At 46.9% G+C, this 23,098-nt stretch overlaps 2 protein-coding genes and 1 long non-coding RNA gene across 3 annotated transcripts; 2 read left to right on the top strand and 1 right to left on the bottom strand.

Annotated features, from left to right (window-relative positions):
* Positions 1-2,412: 2,412 nt before the first annotated feature.
* LOC132456328 (uncharacterized) lies at positions 2,413-6,722 on the bottom strand. Its single transcript, XM_060050665.1, has 12 exons — positions 6,585-6,722; positions 6,050-6,191; positions 5,662-5,884; positions 5,436-5,562; positions 4,842-5,140; positions 4,595-4,685; positions 4,256-4,372; positions 4,098-4,173; positions 3,771-4,022; positions 3,300-3,471; positions 3,015-3,163; positions 2,413-2,914 (listed from the first exon to the last, which is right to left on the bottom strand). Exons 1-12 carry the CDS (start codon positions 6,720-6,722, stop codon positions 2,727-2,729), a joined length of 1,974 nt encoding a protein of 657 aa, XP_059906648.1. The 3' UTR covers positions 2,413-2,726.
* On the top strand, positions 6,063-6,790 carry LOC132456337 (uncharacterized). The gene is made up of 2 exons (XR_009525436.1): positions 6,063-6,172; positions 6,567-6,790. It is a non-coding gene; the product is annotated as an uncharacterized LOC132456337 (long non-coding RNA).
* An 11,057-nt stretch (positions 6,791-17,847) lies between these two features.
* Positions 17,848-21,769, top strand: LOC132456321 (uncharacterized). Its single transcript, XM_060050662.1, has 2 exons — positions 17,848-18,899; positions 21,572-21,769. Exon 1 carries the CDS (start codon positions 17,851-17,853, stop codon positions 18,706-18,708), a length of 858 nt encoding a protein of 285 aa, XP_059906645.1. The 5' UTR covers positions 17,848-17,850; the 3' UTR covers positions 18,709-18,899; positions 21,572-21,769.
* The last annotated feature ends 1,329 nt before the right edge of the window (positions 21,770-23,098 follow it).

The raw sequence follows: 23,098 nt of genomic DNA, 5'->3' as shown, positions 1-23,098 counted from the left end.
TCTGAATGCTGGGAATCAAAGGAAGAAGGAGAAGAACCATCCTCAGGCTGGTAACGAAAAGGTCAAGGCGCTACTTAATTCCGCTGGTCACAAAATACGCCCGTCAAGGGACCACAGTTCTCACGGACAGGTGGCGGGTCTACAGGACTGCACTGGCACAGAGTGGCTATGTAAATTTTTCTGTAAACCACAGCCAGTCATTCGTCAACCCAGTCACAGGAGCCCATACCCAAAACGTTGAGCGGGCTTGGTCAGCCTACAAATCCAAGGTGTGGAGACTGCCGGGAAACCGCACAGAGAGGACACTAAAGAGCCATCTCTCATTTATCGAGTGAACTCATTGGTTGGCAAATGACCACAAAGACGGTCCCCTTGGTAGATTGCTGCATGACATTCGCCACGAACACCATCAATAACATTTCATTGAGTTTTGTTGATGTAGACAGCTCTTTTTTTTGTTCGGTTTTTTCAGTGTTCATTGTTCTTGAGAAATGCCTTGTTAAAAGTGCAGCCTTTATTTTTGTTCCATTTTAAAATGCCTTTTTTTTGTTTCTGTTTGTGTTTTAAATTGTTAATATTTTCTGTATTACCTTGTTATTATGTTATTATTATGTTATAAATGTTTAACTAAAGTGGCTGTAGATCCCTCATTGTCATCAACAGTGGTTTGGCGTTTTATAAATAACCCTAAAGTGCTTCACGACTGGTAAACGAATGATTAAAAAAGCTTCGCTACTGGTAAACGAATGGTTGAAAAAGCTTAAAGCCCATGGTGCAGGTTAACCGGAAGTTTTGATTAATGGGTACATAAAGCACTCAAAATATGTATATAAAGTTAGAAATGTCTCCAAAATGGTGTGAAAGTCCAGTTTTTGTAGTTTTTGGTTAGTAACGGTTATTTTTTACGCAATTTGGCGATGACGTCACGTAAGGTAGACGCATACTAGAACTAGCATTATGGCGGACGGGGATGAGGAAGAGGTAGCAAGACCCACTGTCAACATTTATGATGGCCCACAGCCATATAATTTCGAACCGGTTAGGCGTATGAGGGGAAATGAGGAAATACCGAGAGCCGATGGCCGTCAAAGACAAATAAATGCATGGTCAGAGGAGAATGAGTGGAGAGTTGGTGAAGTGTCCTGGTGAGTTGCTACCATTTAGAAACGCAGCAAGGAGCGCTGGAGCTAGTAGTCTATGAACAGCAGTGCATACAATAACTTATTTCTTTTTACTGTCAGTGAATAGCATCGAATGAAAGTCAACGTTTTCTTTATATCTAGTGACAGTGATTATGTCATTGGCTCAGATAAGTACCCTAAACTTAGTCAGAAGATCCAGAAATAGAAGGCATATTATGCCTTCTATTTCTTCTAAATATGGGCTAGCTTGACAGTCCCACCTGTGAACCCCTAGTGTTTATCCTAAGCTTTTACCTTTCTCCGGTGAAAATGTTGTTTGCAAACGTAGCCGACGCCGAGTAGGCTGGTTATGTCTTCAGTGTGATTATTTTTGATAGTGCTAACTCGTTTTCCTCGTGATTGATTGTCATTGAAACTGTCAGGGTACCGCTTACCGGGAGAGAGCAGTAAGCGTGTCTGTGTCGCTGTGTTTGGCAGGTGTCTGTGTGGGCGGTGTCGTCCCATGGAAACTGTGGTGGAGAGCTTGTGTTGTAGGGAGGTGAGCGCGTTTTGGTCGCTGGTCGAGGAGCTCACCCCGCGGCCAGCAGATATAACGTGCCTAATAACGCAGCATCCTGGATTTGAGGCATGCTGCCTGAATCCGTTTGTGCTAAAAATAGCATACACACACTTCAGGCAGGATCATGGTCCCCTTCAAGCCAGCACGCACGAGTATGTTCATGGTTTATGTTTACTTTACAAATCTTTTTACACCGAGTCATTTGAACCAACAGTTATAGGTGACAGGAGATGTGTTGCATACACAATAAACATGCATAAGAAACAGGCTTAAAATGACGTTTCCAACCTACTTACAGAGTTTTAAACTTAAGAATCGTTCCTACTTATCCCTAGGCAATACCGGTACACTGAGTACAGGCAAGCTATACGCTGGGCTTATGGCGTTTTAGGGAGGAGTATAAGGAAGCCTCTACCCTCTTGTGTGGTTTCAACCATCAGACAGCAATTCCAGAATGATGACCAGACGTATCAGGGCTTTCAATGGCCTTGTTTGGATGAAAATGAATAAAAATAATAGTTATGCTTATTCTGTTGTGATCATTCAATTGCCCTTAAAATGTTATAAAGTACACAGAACACATGCATTTTGGATAAAAAAAAGTTGATTGGCATTGCTTGTGGTTGGCATGGTTACTGAACAAAGACACAGGTTGGAATTAAATCTATATAAAAAAATGGTTAGGCACAAAACATACAAGGAACACTGATGAAGGGCTAGACCCGCAATGTTTAATTCTAATTCTAATTAATTCTGCAATAGTGTAGTCATACCCGAGGGTCAGTTGATGGTTCTCTTTCTCTCACACACACACACACACTATTTCATGCATGCATACATGCAGTGATACATGCAAAAGCACATCAAGCAGACACAGTGAGCCCAGACAACACCGCACACAGAGGTTGACAAGGCACAGGTAAAATGATTACCAAATTATTTTGAATTATATACAAAGAAATTTCATGCAAATAATAACAACTAAATCATTGGACTTGTCCGTGGAAAAAAATAATAATGTGAAATTAGGTTTTCTTGAAGCGTGACTGCCGGGCTAGGTAGAGGCTGATGGCCTCCTCCTTAGGAATCTGTTCGAAGGATTTGGCGATGGGGGCGGGTGCATCGGAGGACAAATTGGCGGCAACTTCTCGAAGAACCGCGGGTGAATTGGCGTAGCTCTCCCGAAGGGCCTTCATTAATGATGTTGCATAACCTGCAGACATAATAATAATAATATTACTTTATAAAGATCATTGTCACTGATCACTCGTGCGCCATCTCAAAATATGATAGAACTGCCTGACACTGCTTACCGTATGAGGCTGCCTCTTTGATGGGACGCACCACATGGGCACCTTTTCTGAAGCGCGGATACCGCACGCAGTACTTCTCCGTCCCGTCACTTCTCCGTGCTGTCTCGCGATTGGCATTGTGATTATAATGCAGCGCCGCTAAGAGAAGCCTACAAAATAACACATTTGAGAAAACCTTTGAAACTTGGTGTATGACAAAATACTACAATAGGTACGTTAATAGGTACTATTATTACTATAAAAGGCATAATAATTGGCAGTGTTATTCCATTGGATAGCACTGACCTGCTATACATCCCAAGGTATGAAAACCCTGTGTGCTTGGGCGCGAAGTGCAAGATGAGGGAGTGGTAAGCCTCAAGGGAGAAGGTCTGGTGCTGTGGAGACAGCTGACGGACATCTTTCAGCAAGGCAGCCCTCATCATTATGTTCTCCAACTTGACTGCTGCCAATGAGCCTGAAAAGACCAAGACAGGTAGGCAGGGAGGCAGACAGACACACAGACGGAAAACGTACAAATAGACATTAGACAGGAAGATGGATACAGACAGAATTCCTTTTTGAAATGGAAACACATGAAATTGTCCTGCATATGAATTATAGCAAACATAAACAGTAAACAGAATGTTATGAGATTGCCAGGGAATGAAAAAACAATTTCATCACAAAGGTCACATGTCAAAGCATCCAGACAATTACTCAAAGACAGCAAATAAAACAAAACTATGTAGAGCGTGCATAATACCAGTACTGTACCTGGGTCCAGCCACTCTTTGTTGCGCTGATCTCCGTCTAGAGGGCCATGGGCACAACTGGAGAAGGCAGGGGTGTCATGGTCATGGATGTCCTGGATGTGGTTCACTAAACTTCTCCATTTGGCCTCCATGACCGCTGGGTTGCCATCTGGGGTTGAGGCTGCAGTCCAATAGAGGTGATTCACTATAGCTGGCCTCCACAACTGTAGTTGGTCACACTCTTTGGATGCTGCATCCAATGCCTTCCCCAGACCTGTTTTAGAACAAATGGTATTAATTGATATGCACTAACAAAAACTGCTTCAAGGTTCCAACAATGGATACATACTTTTGGCAATGTGCCACACGTCAAAATAATGCTGTGTCCCTTCAGGGATCAGCTCCTCTCTCACCCATTTGGCAACCTAAGGAGAAAAAAACCACTAACATCCAGCTTCAGTGCAATTCAGATATTTACATTCTATACTGCATTTTTATTGTAAATACCTGGCGATGTCGGTCCGTGATCAGCGTTGCCAAATGCAGGTCGTTTCCCCTCAGCAGGCCAACACTGCGCTTGAGCCCTTCAAGCTCACACCATGAGCTGTTGGGGACCTCTGAGCTCTGCAACATGACATAACAGTGTAAGTGTAGAATGCTGGTGGTGTTGAAGGAGGCGTTAATGAACCGAAGCGTTGCTGGTCCAGGCATTATGATACACTACTCTAGTTAGGCAATACACAATAAAGCTCTATGCATGGTTGTAGTGGAAAGATGTTATATTAAGATACAATCCTTTTACCAAATTGCAGAGTTCATTTCTTTGTCTAATAACATCAGGTTTACCTGAACAAGCTGAACATCCACCACCTTGTTCACTCTGTCCTCTATCAGAGAGTATGACCCATACTTTGCGCAGTGCCCAGGAGAATCTGACCTGGAATTAATTACAATTTATGTTTCAAGTTTTTAAAACCATGGTCTGTAAAGACAATCCACCATGTCAACTGCAAATGCCAACTAAAGCCACCCTACATGATAACAAATAACAAAATCAAAACGTGGAACTGGTCTAGCTCTCACACTGGTTTACCTGCAGTCACCAGCAAGAACTAGCCCGCCATCCATTGCCCGTAGGTCACTAAAATTCTTGGCTTGATCATTCTGCCAGGCCTGAACGATTACAGGGATGGTGTAGTGGCGCTGATGGCGAAAGAAACTGCTGGCACTGATGCACTGCAGGCCAAACAGGGTCAACATTCTTAGTGTCTGTGTGGCCAAACATCCAGTAAAATGAATGGCCCCACTTAACAGGAGGTTGCAGGTTGGCATGTTCTTGTGGAGCATTGGCTGGTTTTGCCAGAAACGGTGGTAGCCACATGATGCACAGACCTAGATATGTAATAAAATAAAATAAAACATTGTAATCAACAGTATATCAGGATTCAATATAGAGTAAGTACTGTACATTACTGGTCAAAGGTTTCATATTTTCAATGAAACACACATGACCAATACAGTATAACACTCAAATATGATGGCATCACAAACCAGCAGACTTAAGCCAGCCTGGTACATACATTGTAAATTAACTGGCAAGACAGTCAGAGCTATCAGATTGTAATTAGATATTCAGATTTTCTAATCAGATGGCCACGTAAACAAAACTGCATAAACAAAACTGTACCTGCTTGATCTTAACAAAAGTTCCTTCCTGCTGCACGATGCTACTATCCGACCTCTCACAACAGGCCGGACAGATGGCAAAAAGGCCCATCAGCTCCTCTTGGCAAACAATGAATTTGTCAATGCAACTACAACAACAAAAAATGAGGGGGAGGGGGACGGTGTCATTCAAACTAACAAAGCATTGAGCATTCAATATGGTCTATGTTGGTTTTCGATTATCTCACTTGTGGTGGGGGTCACACGTGTAAGGTGGCTCCTCATCAAACAATTCCTCCTCATCCATCGGCTCTTCGGGCACCCACGACAAGTCACTGATGACAGTGGCATTATCATCATCATCGTCGTCAACTGTCTGTTCAGGACTAGCGAGGGGAGTGGAGGTTTGTGGGCTGATTGAAGTCTGTGTGCCCACGCTAACCATCTTGGGCTTCAGGTTAACCTGCACAGCTGTGGCAGAGGCAGTAAACATACCCAAACATATGACAATCATGGCAAATCTAAGCGGCTATGTTTTGGTGTAGGCTATGTATTCATTTCATCAATGTGTATGGAAATGTCCTACTTGCAATGTTTTAGACATAATATCTACCCCTTAAAATACCAAAGATTTACCGTGAGACCATCGGGGGGGCTTCAAATAACATTGTGTCCCAGCGTCAGAAGTGGAGGAGGGCAAGGGCTGATCCCCAGTATCGACACTCTCCACAGTGTCTACACTGGCCACGGTCTCCTGCTGTGAGGCGTCTGTCAACATCTTGCGAAAACAAATATAAAAAAGTATATTAGTATAAAGTATAGTATATATAAGTATATAAAAAAGAAATCACGGTCACGGTCAAATACAGTATATGTGAAAGAGAACCGTAGCAGTCTAGCACTAACACAAAACGCAAACACACTTGTGAAAGCCGCTTGATGATGACGATCACTGATCCAAACACTAGCCATGAAGCTTTCATGACGATATGGACATTTACTTCAGGGCAATTTTGTTTTGGCTCATATTCGTGAATCACGAAATATGCTCTTCTAATGTCAGACTGATCATGCTTGTAGAGGAGGCTGTGTCAAAGGGAACACGGTATGCAAAATACACAGAGCTAGCTAACGCGCAGCTTGTAATTAGCAGCTATAGCATGATGCTTACCGTGGCAATCTCTCGCTTGCGGCAGACGGTGTCTCTCGACCTCGGGACAGGGCAGGCAGAGTGGTTTGCATGCACAGACGGCACGGCGGTAGGAATTAACTTCGCCGTCCTCTTACTCTTTAAACCAAGTGAGACCATCTTGGCATCCCCTGAGTGGTAATCCTCCTCCTTGAAATGCGCGCTGCATATTCTGGAGTACGCGGTAACAGAGCTAGCTGAAAAATCTGCCCGCCTAAACTTGACAAATTGCACCCAGCTTCGGAGAATCCCTTAGTCCTTGGGGAAGCAATGGACCCTATGTCCACTTTTGCTGGAGTTGTTGCACCCGCCACAAATACAGTAGAAAACCATGTTATCTACTTATATATCTACTCTCTCTCTCTCTCTCTCTCTATCTATATATATGTTATGCTATGCTATGCTATCCCTCACTATCTATCTATGTTATGTTATGCTATGCTATCCCTCACTATCTATCGATGTTATGCTATTCTATCTATCTATCGATGTTATGCTATTCTATCTATATCTATATATATCTAGGCTATCTGTATTTACTTATATAATCTGACACTGTCACTCTCTCACTAGCGGCTTCGGCTGTCGTCCAAAAGCGGAGTACCTTACGTGACGTCATGCAATGCATTGTGGGAGAAATAAGAATCATCGCTAACCTGTGGCTAATAACCACTAATATATCACCTACTTTTCCTAATATTTATATTTTGTGATACCCTACAACATCAAATACAATGGATAATTGTTTAAATGTTTATTACCAACTAGAAAATTGCCAGAAAAGAAGAAAATAGAAACCTGCACCATGCCCTTTAACTACTGTTGAACGAATCGTTCGCAAAAGAGTAACAACTCAGTATGATGCATTACTTTACATGAAGGTACACAAAAAGCTTCACTACTGGTAAACAAATGATTAAAAAAGCTTCGCTACTGGTAAACGAATGGTTGAAAAAGCTTAACTACTGGTGAACGAATGGTTTGCGAAAGAGTAACAACTCAGTATGATGCATTACTTTACATGAAGGTACACAAAAAGCTTCACTACTGGTAAACAAATGATTAAAAAAGCTTCGCTACTGGTAAACGAATGATTCCAAAAGCTTAACTACTGGTGAACGAATGGTTCGCGAAAGAGTAACAACTCAGTATGATGCATTACTTTACATGAAGGTACACAAAAAGCTTCACTACTGGTAAATGAATGATTAAAAAAGCTTCGCTACTGGTAAACGATTGGTTGAAAAAGCTTAACTACTGGTGAACGAATGGTTCGCGAAAGAGTAACAACTCAGTATGATGCATTACTTTACATGAAGGTACACAAAAAGCTTCACTACTGGTAAACGAATGGTTCAAAAAGCTTAACTACTGGTGAACGAATGGTTCAAAAAGCTTAACTACTTGTGAACCAATGGTTCGCGAATGAGTAACAACTCATCATCAGTCAGATCCAGCTCTACCAGTCGATCCAGTGTGGGACCCAAGCCAGCCCTCGACAGCGCTTGAAACCAAGGGCGGCAGGTTTAAAGCGTGCCCTGCAGCGGTGGACAATTGCTTTTAAGCCTTCAACATTACTAATGCCACATAATAAACCTTTAATGTGAATATTAATGTATGTATTGTGTGTATGTATTGTGAATATCTTTATTAAAATATGACAATCATCCCGTCTGTGTCTTGTTAATTTAATAACTAATTGTGAAATCCCAGGAAAATTCAGTTGCTTTCATAATCAATTGGTCAGTTTGCTAATTCACAGAATGATTAATTAATACAGTATCCCCTAGTCTGTTTACCAGTAACTCATCAGTAGTTACTGAGTAACTCACTTAGGGCCCTGTTAGGGCCCTGGTTGTTCATCATTCGTTACTCAGTAACGAATACAGTAGTCCCCTAGTCTGTTTACCAGTAACTCCTCAGTAGTTACTGAGTAACTCACTTAGGCCCCCTGGTCGTTCATCATTCGTTACTCATTCGTTCCTCAGTAACTACCCACATTTTTGCGTACCTTATTGTAAAGTGTTACCAAATTGGGAGACGCATATTTATTTTTGTAAGGAAAATGTGTTTTGAACGTTTTCAAAAATAAATAATGAATACTCTGATAACTCTGACTGTTTTGATGGAGAATAAGCATTACATGTTTGGTTGTTAATATTGCCGTTCATCATTAGGCCTATTCCTGCTGCAGATGCGTTGCATTCTAAAAATAGATTTGATTAAACGAGTACTCGATTGATCCTCGAGGAATTCCTTCGATCACTTGAGTTTGGAATTTACTACTCGTGCCCATCCCTAGTCCCTACCCATAAACGCCCGATAAATAATAATCATGTTTCCAATCGATAAAAAAAAATTGCCTGTGAAACAAGAAATACCTTAACAGTTTAAGCTTAGCATTGTATTTCTAGGATAAATCTTGACATTTTAGCCTCTGCAACGTCCGATTTTGTGATAGCCACCTTGGGCTAGAGCGTCATCTAGAACGTCCTCGAGCTCTAGCCTAAACGGAAGTCAATGAGACCAACTGGAAATATACAAAGTGGGTATAAAAAATATTTTTAAATTGTGAATCGCAAGCTAATCTGAACCTTTAAAAATTGTGGAAGGAGTAGGGTCCCAGTTTGTTTGAAAGAAAGAAAGAAAGAAAGAAAGAAAGAAAGAAAGAAAGAAAGAAAGAAAGAAAGAAAGAAAGAAAGAAAGAAAGAAGAAGCACTCATCTAAGGAACAAAAAATGACAACATTTGGATCGATACAGAACTCTTTCCCATAGGGAGTGGCCAGCCATATCAGCGCACGTATCATAAACAAAGCATCCGGAGGTGGTCCAGAACGGTGTTGGATCTCTCGTGCATTTGCTGACCTTCTTCAATCCTGTCTGTGTTTTTATATCATATTCTTTGTTTATAACAGTTGATAAGGGAGATTGGGTCCCGCTTCCAGATCAGCCAGTGGGTATCATGTTCTTTTCCGTCTTTTGTAGCTGCCACAGACATTGTAATCTTCGTCTGCACAGTATAGAATAGAATAATAGAATAGACTTTATTTGTCATTGTGCATTGGATACACAACGAAATTTGTTTGTGCAACCACTAACAAAAGTGCAGTTGTGCTGGGTGGAGGGTAGGAGTGTAGTGTGATTATTAAGTTCTGTGATGGCCCTGGGGATGAAACTGTTCTGCAGTCTGGAGGTGCGGGCTGTAGTGGCCCGGTAGCGCCTGCCAGAGGGTAGCAGGGTGAAGAGATGGTTTGCGGGGTGAGTCTCATCCTTTAAAATGCCACATGCTCGGCGGAGGCAGCGCGTCCTAAAGATGTCATCCAGGGGAGGCAGTGGAAGTCCAACTATTCTCTCAGCAGACCTTATGACCCGACTGAGGGATTTCCTGTCCTTTTCTGTGCAGTTGACGTACCATGCGGTGATACAGTAAGTGATCACACTTTCAATGCAGCAGTGGTAAAAAGTCTTAAGCAGCTCGGGAGACAGGTTGTTTTTCCTCAATATTCTCAAGAAGTAGAGCCGCTGTTGTGCTTTCCTTACTGTGGCAGTTGTGTTCATCACCCATTTCAGGTCCTCTGAGAGCATAATCCCCAGGAACTTAAAGCAGGAGGTCCTCTCTACTTCCTCACCATTGATGATGAGGGGTTGAGGGTTCGCCTTTTGCCGCCTGAAGTCGACTATGATTTCTTTTGTCTTTCTAACATTCAGGGTCAGGTGGTTTTTTTGACACCATTCTGTCAGTCTGTCAACTTCGTCTCTGTAGGCACTTTCATTTTCATGGGTGATTTGTCCTACCACAGTGGTGTCATCTGCAAATTTGATCACAGTATTTGAAGGATGGGTGTTGGTGCAGTCATATGTGGATACGGAGTACAGCAGGGGACTCAATACACAGCCTTGTGGAGCTCCAGTGCTGAGGGACAGGCTCGAGGATTGGTGAGGACCCAGTCTCACTGTCTGCGGGCGATCTGTTAGGAAATCCTTAATCCACATACACAGGCTGTAGCTGAGGCCCAGATCAAGAAGTTTGGTGATCAGCCGGTTGGGGACGATGGTAGTAAAAGCCGAGCTGTAATCTATAAAGAGTAGTCTTACATATGTCTCCTTCTTGTCCAGGTGTGTCAGCGTTGAATGGAGGGCTGTGACGATAGCGTCCTCAGTGGACCTGTTTTCCCTGTAAGCATACTGATGCTGGTCCAGGGAGCGAGGGAGGAAAGCCTTAACGCGCTTCGCCACCAGCCTCTCAAAGCACTTGGCGATGATGGGAGTGAGCGCCACAGGTCTATAGTCATTTAAGGTGCTGATATTACTTTGCTTGGGCACAGGTATAATAGTGGCTGTTTTAAAACAGGTTGGTACGACCGCTTTGGCTAAAGACATATTAAAAATGTCCGTAAAGACATCTGCAAGCTGGTATGCGCATTCTTTGAGCACTCTTCCTGGAATGCCATCTGGTCCCTCTGCCTTCCTTGTGTTCACAGACCTGAGGATGAGTCTTACCTCCTCTGCTGTTACCATGGCTGTGTGGTCTGTGCCAGCAGGTGGGGGAGCAGCTCCATTATCTAGCCCAGGTGTCTCGAAGCGGGCATAGAAGTGGTTGAGCTCCTCTGCTAAGGAGGCATTGATGTTTGTCGGTGGGTTGCGGCTTCCCCTGTAGTTCGTGATCTGTTGTATGCCTTGCCACACTTGTGTCGGGTCTCTGTTGGTGAAGTGGCCCTCAATCTTCTCCCTGTACATGGCTTTGGCCTGCTTGATGCCTTTTTTCAGGTTGTGCCTGGCTATGCAGTACTGTGCTCTGTCACCTGATTTGAAAGCTGCGTTGCGCTCCCTCAGAAGGGCCTGTACCTCCCCAGTCATCCAGGGTTTCCTGTTAGGGGGAATCCTGCTGCGGGTGATGGTGGTGATATTTTCAATGCAGGTCCTGATGTAACAGAGGACAGCGAAGGCATACTCATTTACATCCTGATTAAAAAACAAGGTCCAGTTTGTTCTTTCAAAGCAGTCCTGGAGCTGTAGAGATGCATCTTCAGGCCACTTCCTAAACGTTTTAATGGTAGCTTCTTGTTTTTTAATGATGGGGCGATATGCGGGAATCAGGGATAGTGACAGGTGATCAGACTGGCCCAGGTGTGCGAGGGGTGAGGCCCTGTATCCCTTTTTAATATTTGAATACACACAGTCCAGAATATTTTTTCCTTGAGTTGCGCACTTTACGTGTTGATCAAAGCAAGGCAGCACCGTCTTGAGGTTGACATGGTTAAAGTCACCAGCCACGATAAAAAACGCCCTCTGGATAAGTGGTCTGCTGTTTGTTTATAGCTGCTAGTAGATAGCCAAGTGCTGCATTAACGTTGGCATCTGGTGGGATGTATACAGCGGTTACCACGGTAACGGAGAATTTGCGTGGTAAATAAAATGGTCTGCATTTGACTGCTAGCATCTCTAGATCAGGTGAACAATGCTGATCAATGACAGTGGAGTTTGTACACCAGTCCTTATTTACATATGTACATAGTCCTCCTCCACGGCTCTTACCAGAAGCCTCTGTTCTATCGCTGCGATGAAGTGAGTGACCTGCCAGCTCCACTGCTGCATCTGAGATCCCCGAGTGTAGCCAGCTTTCCGTGATAACGATGATGGAGCTGTCTCGTATGGTTGACCGCGTCAATATATCTAGATGAAGCTCGTCCATCTTATTTCCTAGAGACCTGACATTTGCGACGTAAAGACTGGGCAGTGGTGGTCTGTTTGGAGCCCTTTTTAGCCTAGCCAAGTCGCCAGACCTGCAACCCCGCTTCTGTTTACGTTCCCTCCTCCGTCTTCGGGGTATGCCGCTCGGTGTATCTATCCATGGAGACGCCGGTGTTCTTGCTATTCCCGGAGGAATCCCATGCGAGTGTTGAAAGGCACTCGTTATCGGAATTTGGCATGTTCTACCGAAGTGAAATAAATCCTCTCTGTTGTAGACAATATTTGACGATTGATTTGGTTTCATTTGACTGATTTCACTGCATTGTTTTTGGGAGCACTGAGCCGCTGCGACTATGCACGCCGCCATGGCAACGTAATGGCGTATAATGTATATACATAGTATTAAGTAAGGATGGGAATCTCTTGGCACCTCACGATTCGATTTGATTCCGATTATCAGGTCAACGATTCGATTCTAAAGCGATGCATCTCGATGTAACAAATCGCATCAAGTATGTACATTTCCATGCGTGATTTTCAAAAATATATATATACATCTGGGTTTGCTACTCAGAGTTTGCTAATCACTTCCTACTTTTGTGATGATCATTAACTTATCTAATATTTTATAAGAGAGAAAGCTTTTGTCACAAATATGACAACAGATGAAGTAACTCATCTCATATTTTATAAGAGAAAGCTTTTGTCACAAATATGACTTTCTATGAACAATGCAATAATCAATGCAGCTTGCATTATAACACAATATGGAAGCATGCAAAAAATAGGTTTCAGTTATATTTTCTTTCATTAAAGAAAAAGCTGCTCTTGAATTAGAAGGAGTTCTTGTGTCTGGCTGTGAGTTTGCGCGCATGCTATGCGTAGGCTGAATCGCAATCGGATTGGCCAATACACACTGAAGATAAATTCAATAATTTTAAAATTACAAAAATGATCCCTCTCTGGCGAACAGAATGTTGCAGCAGGCAAAAAATAAAATAAAAAATAAACATTTTAATTTATCTGCATCGAAGAATCGATTATTTTTCCCACCCCTATTAAGCCCAACCGTAATCTTTGTGTGCCTGCTGCAGTTAGTTTGGCTTATACTACATAAGGCCGAAAATGGTAGTTTAGTGACGGCAATACCTGATAAAAAATAATTGCCATAAACCTATTTATGCTAGAAGCCATCGATAATCTTGTGTAGCTCTTCAGCTAGCTCGTCAGGCTAACATCAACAAGGCAACTGAATCTCATGGACCCAACTCCAAGTTGATTGGCCAGGGGGATTTTGTCGGGAGGGGAAGGCTCAGAGAAACCGCTTGTAGTTCTTAGAAAACAAGGAGGTTTCGGGAATGGGGATTGCAAATAGCCGTAGTATAGTAAATAGTAATGGTTCTAAAATATAGGTTTTTGTACTATTTTGTATATTGAATATTTTTTTATAATTTGTAAATATTTCAGACCCCTGTCACATGATACACAAGCCTGTGTCACATGAACACTGTGTGTCTGAGAGCTGAGGGAGCAGAGGGCTGTTATTATTATCACAAAGGAATAGCACAGTGGCTTGTTCTGGCTCGGAGCATAAATATATGCGTTCCTATCCGTCTCATCTCCCTCCCCACAGGTTGAGGGAGAGAGAGAGAGAGAGAGAGAGAGAGAGAGAGAGAGAGAGAGAGAGAGAGAGAGAGAGAGAGAGAGAGAGAGTATAGAGGGTAATTTAAGTCAATGATTTATGACGGTAGTAATTCATCTTTTCGGTATCCCTACTTACAATCTTTCGCTGATGCACTGAGAATAAATAAAGGGTGTTACAATTTGTCCAATGGTTGTTTCACCTATTTATTTAATGATATTTACTGGATTAATGTACCTGATGACGTTACATAAAGAATACTTGACAAGTTACCTTGCTCACTTTTTGTTCCCAAGTCAACTCCATCCCTGTCCTATACGAGCAGGTAGGGATGAGGGTGGGAGGGGTCGGGGGGGGTCGCTTTCTCAAGGATATCTACAGCTTAGGCTGCGGACAATGGGTCTCAAACGCACAACCTTTTAGCAGGGTATTGCACACGCTAGAAAGATCCATCCTTCTGACTGCAGAGGATGCTGTGTTTGAACGGGGGGGTCCGGGGTGTGATTGACAGCCCTTCGTTTTCTCTGTGGTATCATGTCGTTTATGTCTCCACATTTTAGTTGCTTGCCGTTCACGTGTGTTGCCCTCATCTGCCACGCATTGGACCATGATAAAAAACAGAAAAAGAAAAGGTTATTTAAAGTAATTATCGGACCACAGATCAATCAGAGTCAGTGTGATTAGAAGGAAAACATGCGGTTGTCCATATCTGTCGATAGGGTTGTGGTATCTAAGCCTTACATCAGTTTCTTTGAGAGGTAAATGATAATGGAACAGGACAGTGTACTGTAGGCTGGACTGGGCCCCGCAGCGCCCGGCCTTTGATAAGTGGTGGAGATAAGAAGCCTCTTTCACACCGCCGTTCACTACAGGTTGGAGTTAATTAAATCTCTCCCTCTTAAATGTATTCTCACATTGCCACGGCCCCCCCCCCCCCTCCCCCTGACGGCTAATGGGACCTCTTGAAGAAAGTGATGGAAAGGCGAGAGAGAGATATATATAGGTTTTTGTACTATTTTGTATATTGAATATTTTTTTATAATTTGTAAATATTTCAGACCCCTGTCACATGATACACAAGCCTGTGTCACATGAACACTGTGTGTCTGAGAGCTGAGGGAGCAGAGGGCTGTTATTATTATCACATGTGAAAGGTTGAGGGAGAGAGAGAGAGAGAGAGAGAGAGAGAGAGAGAGAGAGAGAGAGAGAGAGAGAGAGAGAGAGAGAGAGAGAGAGCGCCTCTCTCCATATTCTCCAAAAAGTCGAATGTCAGCAAAATATTGCGGGGACGATGCAGGTTGACGAGGGTTGTGGATGGGGGATGGGGGATGGAGGTGGAGGTTTCGGGGTGGGGGTGGGGGTTGGGGGGTGGGTGACAAGAGTTAATTATTTCAGCATGATAAGGCTATTCATCTCTCAGACTCCTTCCCCAGTGAAAAAGCGAATTAATGATGTCAAACATTCCCGAGCGGCTCAAGAGATGAACCAAGGCGCTCCGACCCTCGCTAGAGTGTGCGTGCTGTGTGTGCAGAATTTCTTGGTGAAACCGCATTAGTCTTGTGTGTTTTGGCCGACCGTCCAGACGGATCCGGTGCCCGAGAACAAACTTTTCTGAAACCAGGTCCCAGGGTGTATTCAAATAAAAACTGACCTATGCGGTTTCGTGTTAGGATTCGTGTGGATGCCTGAAACGCAAACAATTGCGATCTTTCCCCCACCAACTGGGCGATGTTAGAGTTGCGTTGAATTTTTTATTCTTTATTTTGGTAACAGTTTACATTAAGATGCACATATTCACTGTTCTGGACCCTATTCGCCGCTGTTTTTATGCTGAGGCATTTACTTTATCGAGCTGTCTTTATTTGTTAGTACTTACGGTCGCACACACGGAATTGGCTATTCCGGAAGTGATTCCGCTGACTACTGAGTTACATTAACACTAGAGAAATCGCATCTTCCACCATTCTAGTCTTGCTAGCTGTATGATCGCAATGTTTGTAGGTACTGCAGCTTGTTAGGTCCTTAGCTACGCATCAGCAGCATTATTTTGGTCATTGGATCATCGATTTGTACCATTTTATATGGCGCCAGCTATTTTTTACATATCTGTTTATTGCCTGTGGAAAGATACAGCAAAGCTCCAACTTTCGTGCACTGAGTTATTGCAATATGTTATATTGTGCTTTTGCATTTTGAGTGCATCCAGTTTTGTAACTGATATATATTTATGTTTGATTTTCAGTTTCACTCTTTGAATTTGAGTAAACCTTCCTAATCGGCACCATGCAGGGCTCCCGAGTGCGTCCAATTTGGTCGCACATGCGACCAAAATATTTAAGAGTGCGACTAACATTTTTTCTAGGTCGCACTGGTGTACCCGACGCTGCCCGGGTGAAAATTTCAGATATGAAGTATTAATGATTAACTCGTGAGGTGGCAAGAGATTCCCACCCCTACACAACACCGCCATGTCTGAGTGCATGCGTAGAATCTTCCTTCTTCTCGTATCCGCGCCGCGAAAACCAAAAAGATCCTTCTCTTTTCAGTAATACCATTTGTAAATATCCTGTACATTTCGTGGAAAGATCACTGGTCTAAACCAATAATAGACAGAGCTTGGGCGGGTCTTTGACTCTGATTGGCCGTGGTCCTGTTCACTGCTCTAAGTTGTGCGTGTTTAAAAATTGTGAGCGACCTGAACGCTAGAGTAACAGAAACGGAAAAGGAAAATAAACGCAACAAATGGAGGGAAAATGAAGAGCGGTAGAAATATTGAACGTTTTTTCATTAATAAAAATAAGCCTCCTGTTATGACCAGCACTACTGCTGTCATTTCATCCATCCCCACTACTGAGAGTCCATCCAGCCAGGTGTAACCCTGTCAATGTAAGGGCTACTAAAGCATTAATTGAAGGGCTTTTGAAGGCATATACTTGGTTAAAATGTTGCATTGATCTAACTATTTAGTTTGAAGTGTATGAGGTTACGTTACGTTGGTTTTCGATTGAAGTTCAATGTAAGTTACTTTTATTTTGAAGTGTGAACTGTTATTTGCGGGAGGAGTTGGTCGCGTGAGAGTGCCGTGAGTTGCGCACGTAGGGAGATGAGACGGATAGGAACACATATATTTATGCTCCGAGCCAGAACAAGCCACTGTGCTATTCCTTTTGTCAGATAACTGAACGCAGATACAAACAGATGAACCGTCAGAGCGACGCAGATCTCTTGTGAAAATACTTTTGGTGAGTTTTACCATGGTCTGACTCATGAACGTGTGAAGCTAAACCTATGCTAACGGCTAGCGCTGCTAATTAAGCCTGTCTATGTGGGAGCGTGTCTATGTTCCCCGGGTCCTATGTTCCCTAATATGTTTGTGACCGGGGAACATAGGACCCTTTTTTCAAAAAAAGGGTTCTATGTTCCGCGGTCTGTTACTTTTTCCACGATTACTGCCAAATTCCGGACGAGATAACCACCATTGTATGTCTTTACCTTTTGTGGAAGAGGGAGAGACGTCGGAGAACCCGACGCAGTCTATTCATACGCCAGTAAACAAACCCCGAGAAGCCCAATCCCTACGAGAGCTCCCCGCGCTACGGCCATCCGGAGGTGCACAGAGCTTTTGGCCATTATATTATACAATTATATTATATTATGTACTATTAGCTCCGGGAGTCGCAAACGGCAACAATCACAACGCTTATTGGCTGTTACGTTACACATGTCACTCAGTGGCCACGCTGTTGAACGCTGATTGGCTGTCATCACGCGAATGTCGCTTCAAAGTTTAAATATTTTTAAAGATTGATAGATTGTGGAGAACATAGGACCCTTTTCCCAGAAAAAGGGTCCTATGCTCCCCGGTATGTATTGCTACAGGGGAACTGTGGGGGGACGTGTGACATCTGGCCCAGATGGCGGAACGGCAGGGCCAGCTTCAGCAGACCCAAAGCGAGGTGCTCACAGAGCTGGCCCAGTCCTTGGCGGCCGATCGGGCCGTCTTACGGGAGCTCCTCGCCTCCGGGGGACGCGGCGAGGGACCCAGGGGAGCAGGACCCGTGGCCAACATCCACGTCCCGAAGATGGGGGAGGCGGACGATGCAGAGGCCTTCCTGGAGACTTTTCAGGGGGTGGCCGAGGTCTCCGGGTGGCCTCGTCAGGAGTGGGCTCATCGTCTCCTGCCGCTCCTGACGGGGGAGGCCCAGCTTGCGGCCCACAGTCTGCCGGCCGGGGCCCAGCGGGACTATGGGACCATCGCCAGGGCCATCCGGGACCGGCTTGGCCTTTACCCGGAAGAACATCGTCGCCGGTTCCGGACGCTGGCGTTCACTGAGGGGGACCGTCCCTTCGCCTTTGCCCAGCAGCTGCGGGACCAGGCGAGGAGGTGGCTGGTTCCAGACCAGAACTCGGCGGAGGACGTGGTGGAGCAGGTGGCCCTGGAGAAGTTTGTTGAGGGGCTTCCGGCCAGGACCTCCGCCTGGGTCCGGTACCACCGGCCCGAGAGCCTCTCCGCTGCAGTCGACCTGGCGGAGAGCCACCTGCTGCCCCACCAACGGCCCAGCGACCACCAACACCGGTCCCACGCACCGGTGCAGCTGCCCTACGACGGGACAGGCCAAGCCCGGCGCCGAGGGCAAGAGGGGGGGTCCCCGTTCCGGAGCGGGCACGTGAATCACCTCCCACCCCCACTCCACAGACGGGCACTCAAACGGCAGGGGAGGGGTGCTGGAGGTGCGGGCGGCCTGGTCACTTCCGGCGGGATTGCCCTCTAATGGAGGTGGGCCAGGTCGTCCGCGTCACCGGTGCCCCGTCTCCTCCCCACGGTCCCGGCGAGGCGTACCGTATCCCGGTGAGGATACAGCGGGGTACGCACCAGGCGCTGTTGGACTCGGGCTGCATGCAGACCATGATCCACCAGCGTCTGGTGCGGTCCGAGGCATTGGTGGAGGCGTCGAGCGTTTTGGTGAAATGTATACACGGGGATGTGCACGAGTATCCTTTGGTCCCTATCGAAATTCGTTGTGGGGGGAAAAAGCATAGTGTTAAGGCGGTGGTTAGTTCGAGCCTCACGCATCCCTTGATTCTTGGGTTGGATTGGGCTGGGTTTCCACAGGCTGTTAGGGGGACTATTGGGGTGCGTGCACGACCGGTAGGGACATGTAGGTCATGTGCTGTGTTCTGCGCCGAGGCGGGGGCGGACGACACTGCTCAGGGATCGGGGGAGGCGGGGGATCCCCAACCCGAGGTCCCAGCACCGAGTTTCCCACCTCGGCGGATTTCCCCCTCGAGCAGTCTCGTGACGCCTCACTCAGCACAGCCTACGACCAGGTGATAGCTATTGATGGGAGTAAGGTCCGGCCAGACGCAGCGCTGACTTACCCACACTTTATAGTGGTTAGGGATAGGCTTTATCGGGTGAGTCGTGACGCCCAGAGTGAGGAGGTTGTCACCCAGTTGCTGGTACCCAGGAGCCGCCGGGAAATGGTTTTCCAGGCGGCGCATTATAACCCAATGGCGGGCCATTTGGGGTACGATAAAACACTTAACCGGATAATGGCCCGGTTCTATTGGCCGGGGATTCGGGCGGAGGTGCGCAGGTGGTGCGCATCCTGCCCCGAGTGCCAGTTGGTGAAATCCCCCGGCCGTCCCCAGGGCTCCCTTACGGCCCCTTCCCCTGGTGGAAGCCCCCTTCGACCGCGTTGGCATGGACATTATCGGGCCATTAGAACGTTCCTCACAAGGGTATCGATTTGTGTTGGTCCTGATCGACTACGCAACCCGATACCCGGAAGCAATTCCATTGCGCAACATCTCCGCGAAGAGTGTTGCGCAGGCGTTGTTTCATGTCATATCGCAGGTGGGAATCCCGAAAGAGATTCTCACTGACCAGGGCACCAATTTCATGTCACGCACGATTAGGGAGCTTTACGGGTTGTTAAAGGTCAAGGCCATCCGCACAAGCGTCTACCACCCAGCCACGGACGGCTTGTGTGAGAGGTTTAACCGGACGTTAAAGTCTATGATCCGTAAATTCGTACACGAGGATGCTCGGAATTGGCATCAATGGCTAGACCCTCTGTTGTTTGCAGTGCGGGAAGTGCCCCAGGCTTCCACTGGGTTTTCCCCATTTGAGTTGCTTTATGGGCGCAAGCCTAGGGGCGTCCTGGACCTCATTAAAGAAAACTGGGAGGAGGGGTCCAGTGACGGCAAGAACGAAATCCAGTACGTCATGGACTTGCGTGCAAAGCTTCACTCACTAGGGGTATTGTCACGTGAGCACTTGCACCGAGCCCAGGAGAGTCAGAGACGCCTGTACGACAGAGGGACTAGATTACGCGATCTCACCCCGGGGGATAAGGTCCTTGTACTATTGCCCACCTCTAGCACCAAATTACTCGCGAAGTGGCAAGGGCCCTTTGTGGTCACACGGCGGGTTGGGGACGTGGATTACGAGGTAGCGCGCACGGACAGGGGCGAAAACAAGCAGGTCTACCACATCAACCTCCTAAAGAGGTGGAACGATGCGGTCCCTGTCGCGTTTGCGTCGACGTTACCGGAGAAGGAAGAGCTCGGGCCGGACGTCCCTAGCCCAGGCCCCCACCCCCCTGTCGGTCAGGGCGAGGGTCTCTCAGGGAGTCAGGCACGGGACGTTGCCGGTCTGCCGACGTGTTTTCGCCCCTGCCCGGTCGCACCCCGCTAATTACTCACAACATCGAGACGCAGCCCGGTTTAACGGTGCGGACACGCCCCTACAGGCTGCCCGTCCACAAACAAGATGTGGTGCGGCGCGAATTGGCAACCATGTTGGAGTTGGGCGTGGTCGAGGAGCCTCACAGTGACTGGTGCAGTCCCGTCGTGCTGGTGGGGAAGCCGGACGGGTCTGTCCGGTTCTGTGTAGACTACCGTAGGGTGAATGCGGTGTCGAAGTTCGACGCCTACCCAATGCCTCGGATCGACGAGCTCGTGGACCGGCTTGGCATGGCCACCTATTATACGACTCTGGACTGCACAAAGGGCTACTGGCAGATTCCGCTGTCTCCAGCAGCCCGTGAAAAAACAGCCTTCTCCACTCCGCTCGGTCTTTACCAGTTTAAGGTGCTTCCGTTCGGGTTGTTCGGGGCCCCGGCCACGTTTCAGCGGCTGATGGACTGGGTGTTACGGCCCCACGCCGCGTATGCTGCTGCCTACATTGATGACATCGTCATCTATAGTGGAACGTGGGAGCAGCATATGCGGCAGGTGGCGGCCGTCCTTCAGTCGCTGAGACGGGCAGGGCTCACGGCCAACCCGAAGAAGTGCGTGATCGGGCGGAGGGAGATTCAGTATCTGGGGTTCCACCTGGGGCGGGGGAAGGTCCGGCCACAGGTCGGTAAGACCGCGGCGGTCGCCGCCTCCCCTCGGCCCAGGACCAAAAAAGAGGTGAGGCGGTTCCTGGGGCTGGCGGGCTACTATCGGCAGTTCGTGCCGAACTTCTCCGACCTGGCCAGCCCCTTGACCGACCTCACCCGTAAGAGGGCCCCAGATACAGTCCAGTGGTCGGAGCCATGTCAGGTGTCGTTTCAGGCTATTAAAACAGCCCTCTGTGGAAAGTCGGTCCTGTGTGCTCCTAACTTTGATCTCCCTTTCTCCCTGCAGACGGACGCGTCGGATAGGGGGTTGGGCGCGGTCCTGACCCAGCAGGTGGAGGGGGTCGACCGCCCGGTGCTGTACCTGAGCCGGAAGTTATCAGACCGGGAGGGTCGGTACAGCACGGTGGAGAAGGAGTGCCTCGCCATCCGGTGGGCGGTCGGCGCCCTCCGCTACTACCTGCTGGGGCGCACGTTCACCCTCTACTCCGACCAAGCCCCCCCCCCCCAGTGGCTCCACCGCATGAAGGACGTCAACGAGAGGATCACCCGGTGGTACCTCGCGTTGCAACCCTTTAACTTTCGGGTCGTGCACAGGCCTGGGGCGCAGATGGCCATCGCGGACTTCCTCTCCCGCTCTGGGGGGGGGGAGTGAGTTGGCGGCCGGATGTGACCCCGGCCTGTGTCGGGCGGTGGGGGTGTGTGGGGGGACGTGTGACGTCTGGCCTGCAGGGGGAGTATGGGCAGGTTGGGAGCACACCGGATTGGCTGGGGGGGTTGGACCTGAGTGCAAGCAGGTGTCAGCACTCAGGCCAATCAGGGAGTGTTTGTATAAATGGGCCTGCTTTTTGGTTAGTAGGAGTACCGGGGAGCAGAGAGAGAGAGGCAGGGGCGATCGCCACCAGAGATTGCCTGGAACGCATCCTGTGACCGCTTGGAGCGGAGTTATGATTTACGTCCAAGGAATGGTGTTTTGTTGGACTGAGCGATCGAAATAAAAGGACTTTCTGTTGGAAAAAGCAAACCTGGTGTCCAAGCGCTCTGTGAACCTGCTACAGGAACATAGGACCCTTTTTGGGAAAAAGGGTCCTATGTTCCCCGAGCGGGGAACATAGGACCCGGGGAACATAGCACCCGGGGAACATAGGGATCACCCCGTCTATGTGAGGGTCTTTTAACAGACCCAAAACTATCTGACCTAAGCCGAACACGTAGCGTGGTAGACAGCTTACTGCCCCCAGCTACAGATTTTGTCAATCATCTCGATTCTCAAAGCTCAGCACTAGCATATATTCAGCTCCTTGACTCAGCTTATGGCACGGTTGATGATGGTGGTGAACTATTTGCCAGGTTCATGAGTCATTTCAGAACGTCAGAGAAAAACCGTCAACCTACCTCCATAGGCTTCTAATTGTTCTAAACACTGCCAAAAGAAGGGGGGGGAGTCTCAGTTGATGAGTTTGATAGGCTTCTGTTAAAACAGTTTTGTAGAGGCTGTTGGAATGATACTTTAATCACCGACCTACAGCTGGAGCAGAAGATAAAATGCCCCCCTTCCTTTGCTGAACTGCTCATCTCACTGCGCAGAGGAAGATAAACATGCCAATAAAGAGATGCGCATGAAAAAACTCCAACAAGCAACCCTCAGTTGGTCCCAAACAGCGAGTGTGGTCCCAGCTACAGAGTGTAGCTGGGACCACAGCTACACTCTGCTCAGAACAGATAGCTTCAGTTGAAACAGATCAATTAAAAAAACAAGTTGTTGAGCTACAGGCCCAAGTGGCTAAATTGACCACACAAAACAAAAAGAGAAATC

The sequence above is a fragment of the Gadus macrocephalus genome, chromosome 4 (assembly GCF_031168955.1).
Source record: "Gadus macrocephalus chromosome 4, ASM3116895v1".
NCBI classification, from domain to species: Eukaryota; Metazoa; Chordata; class Actinopteri; order Gadiformes; family Gadidae; genus Gadus; species Gadus macrocephalus.
Note: the sequence above shows the minus strand (reverse complement) of the source record. Positions and strands in the feature narration are given on the sequence as shown.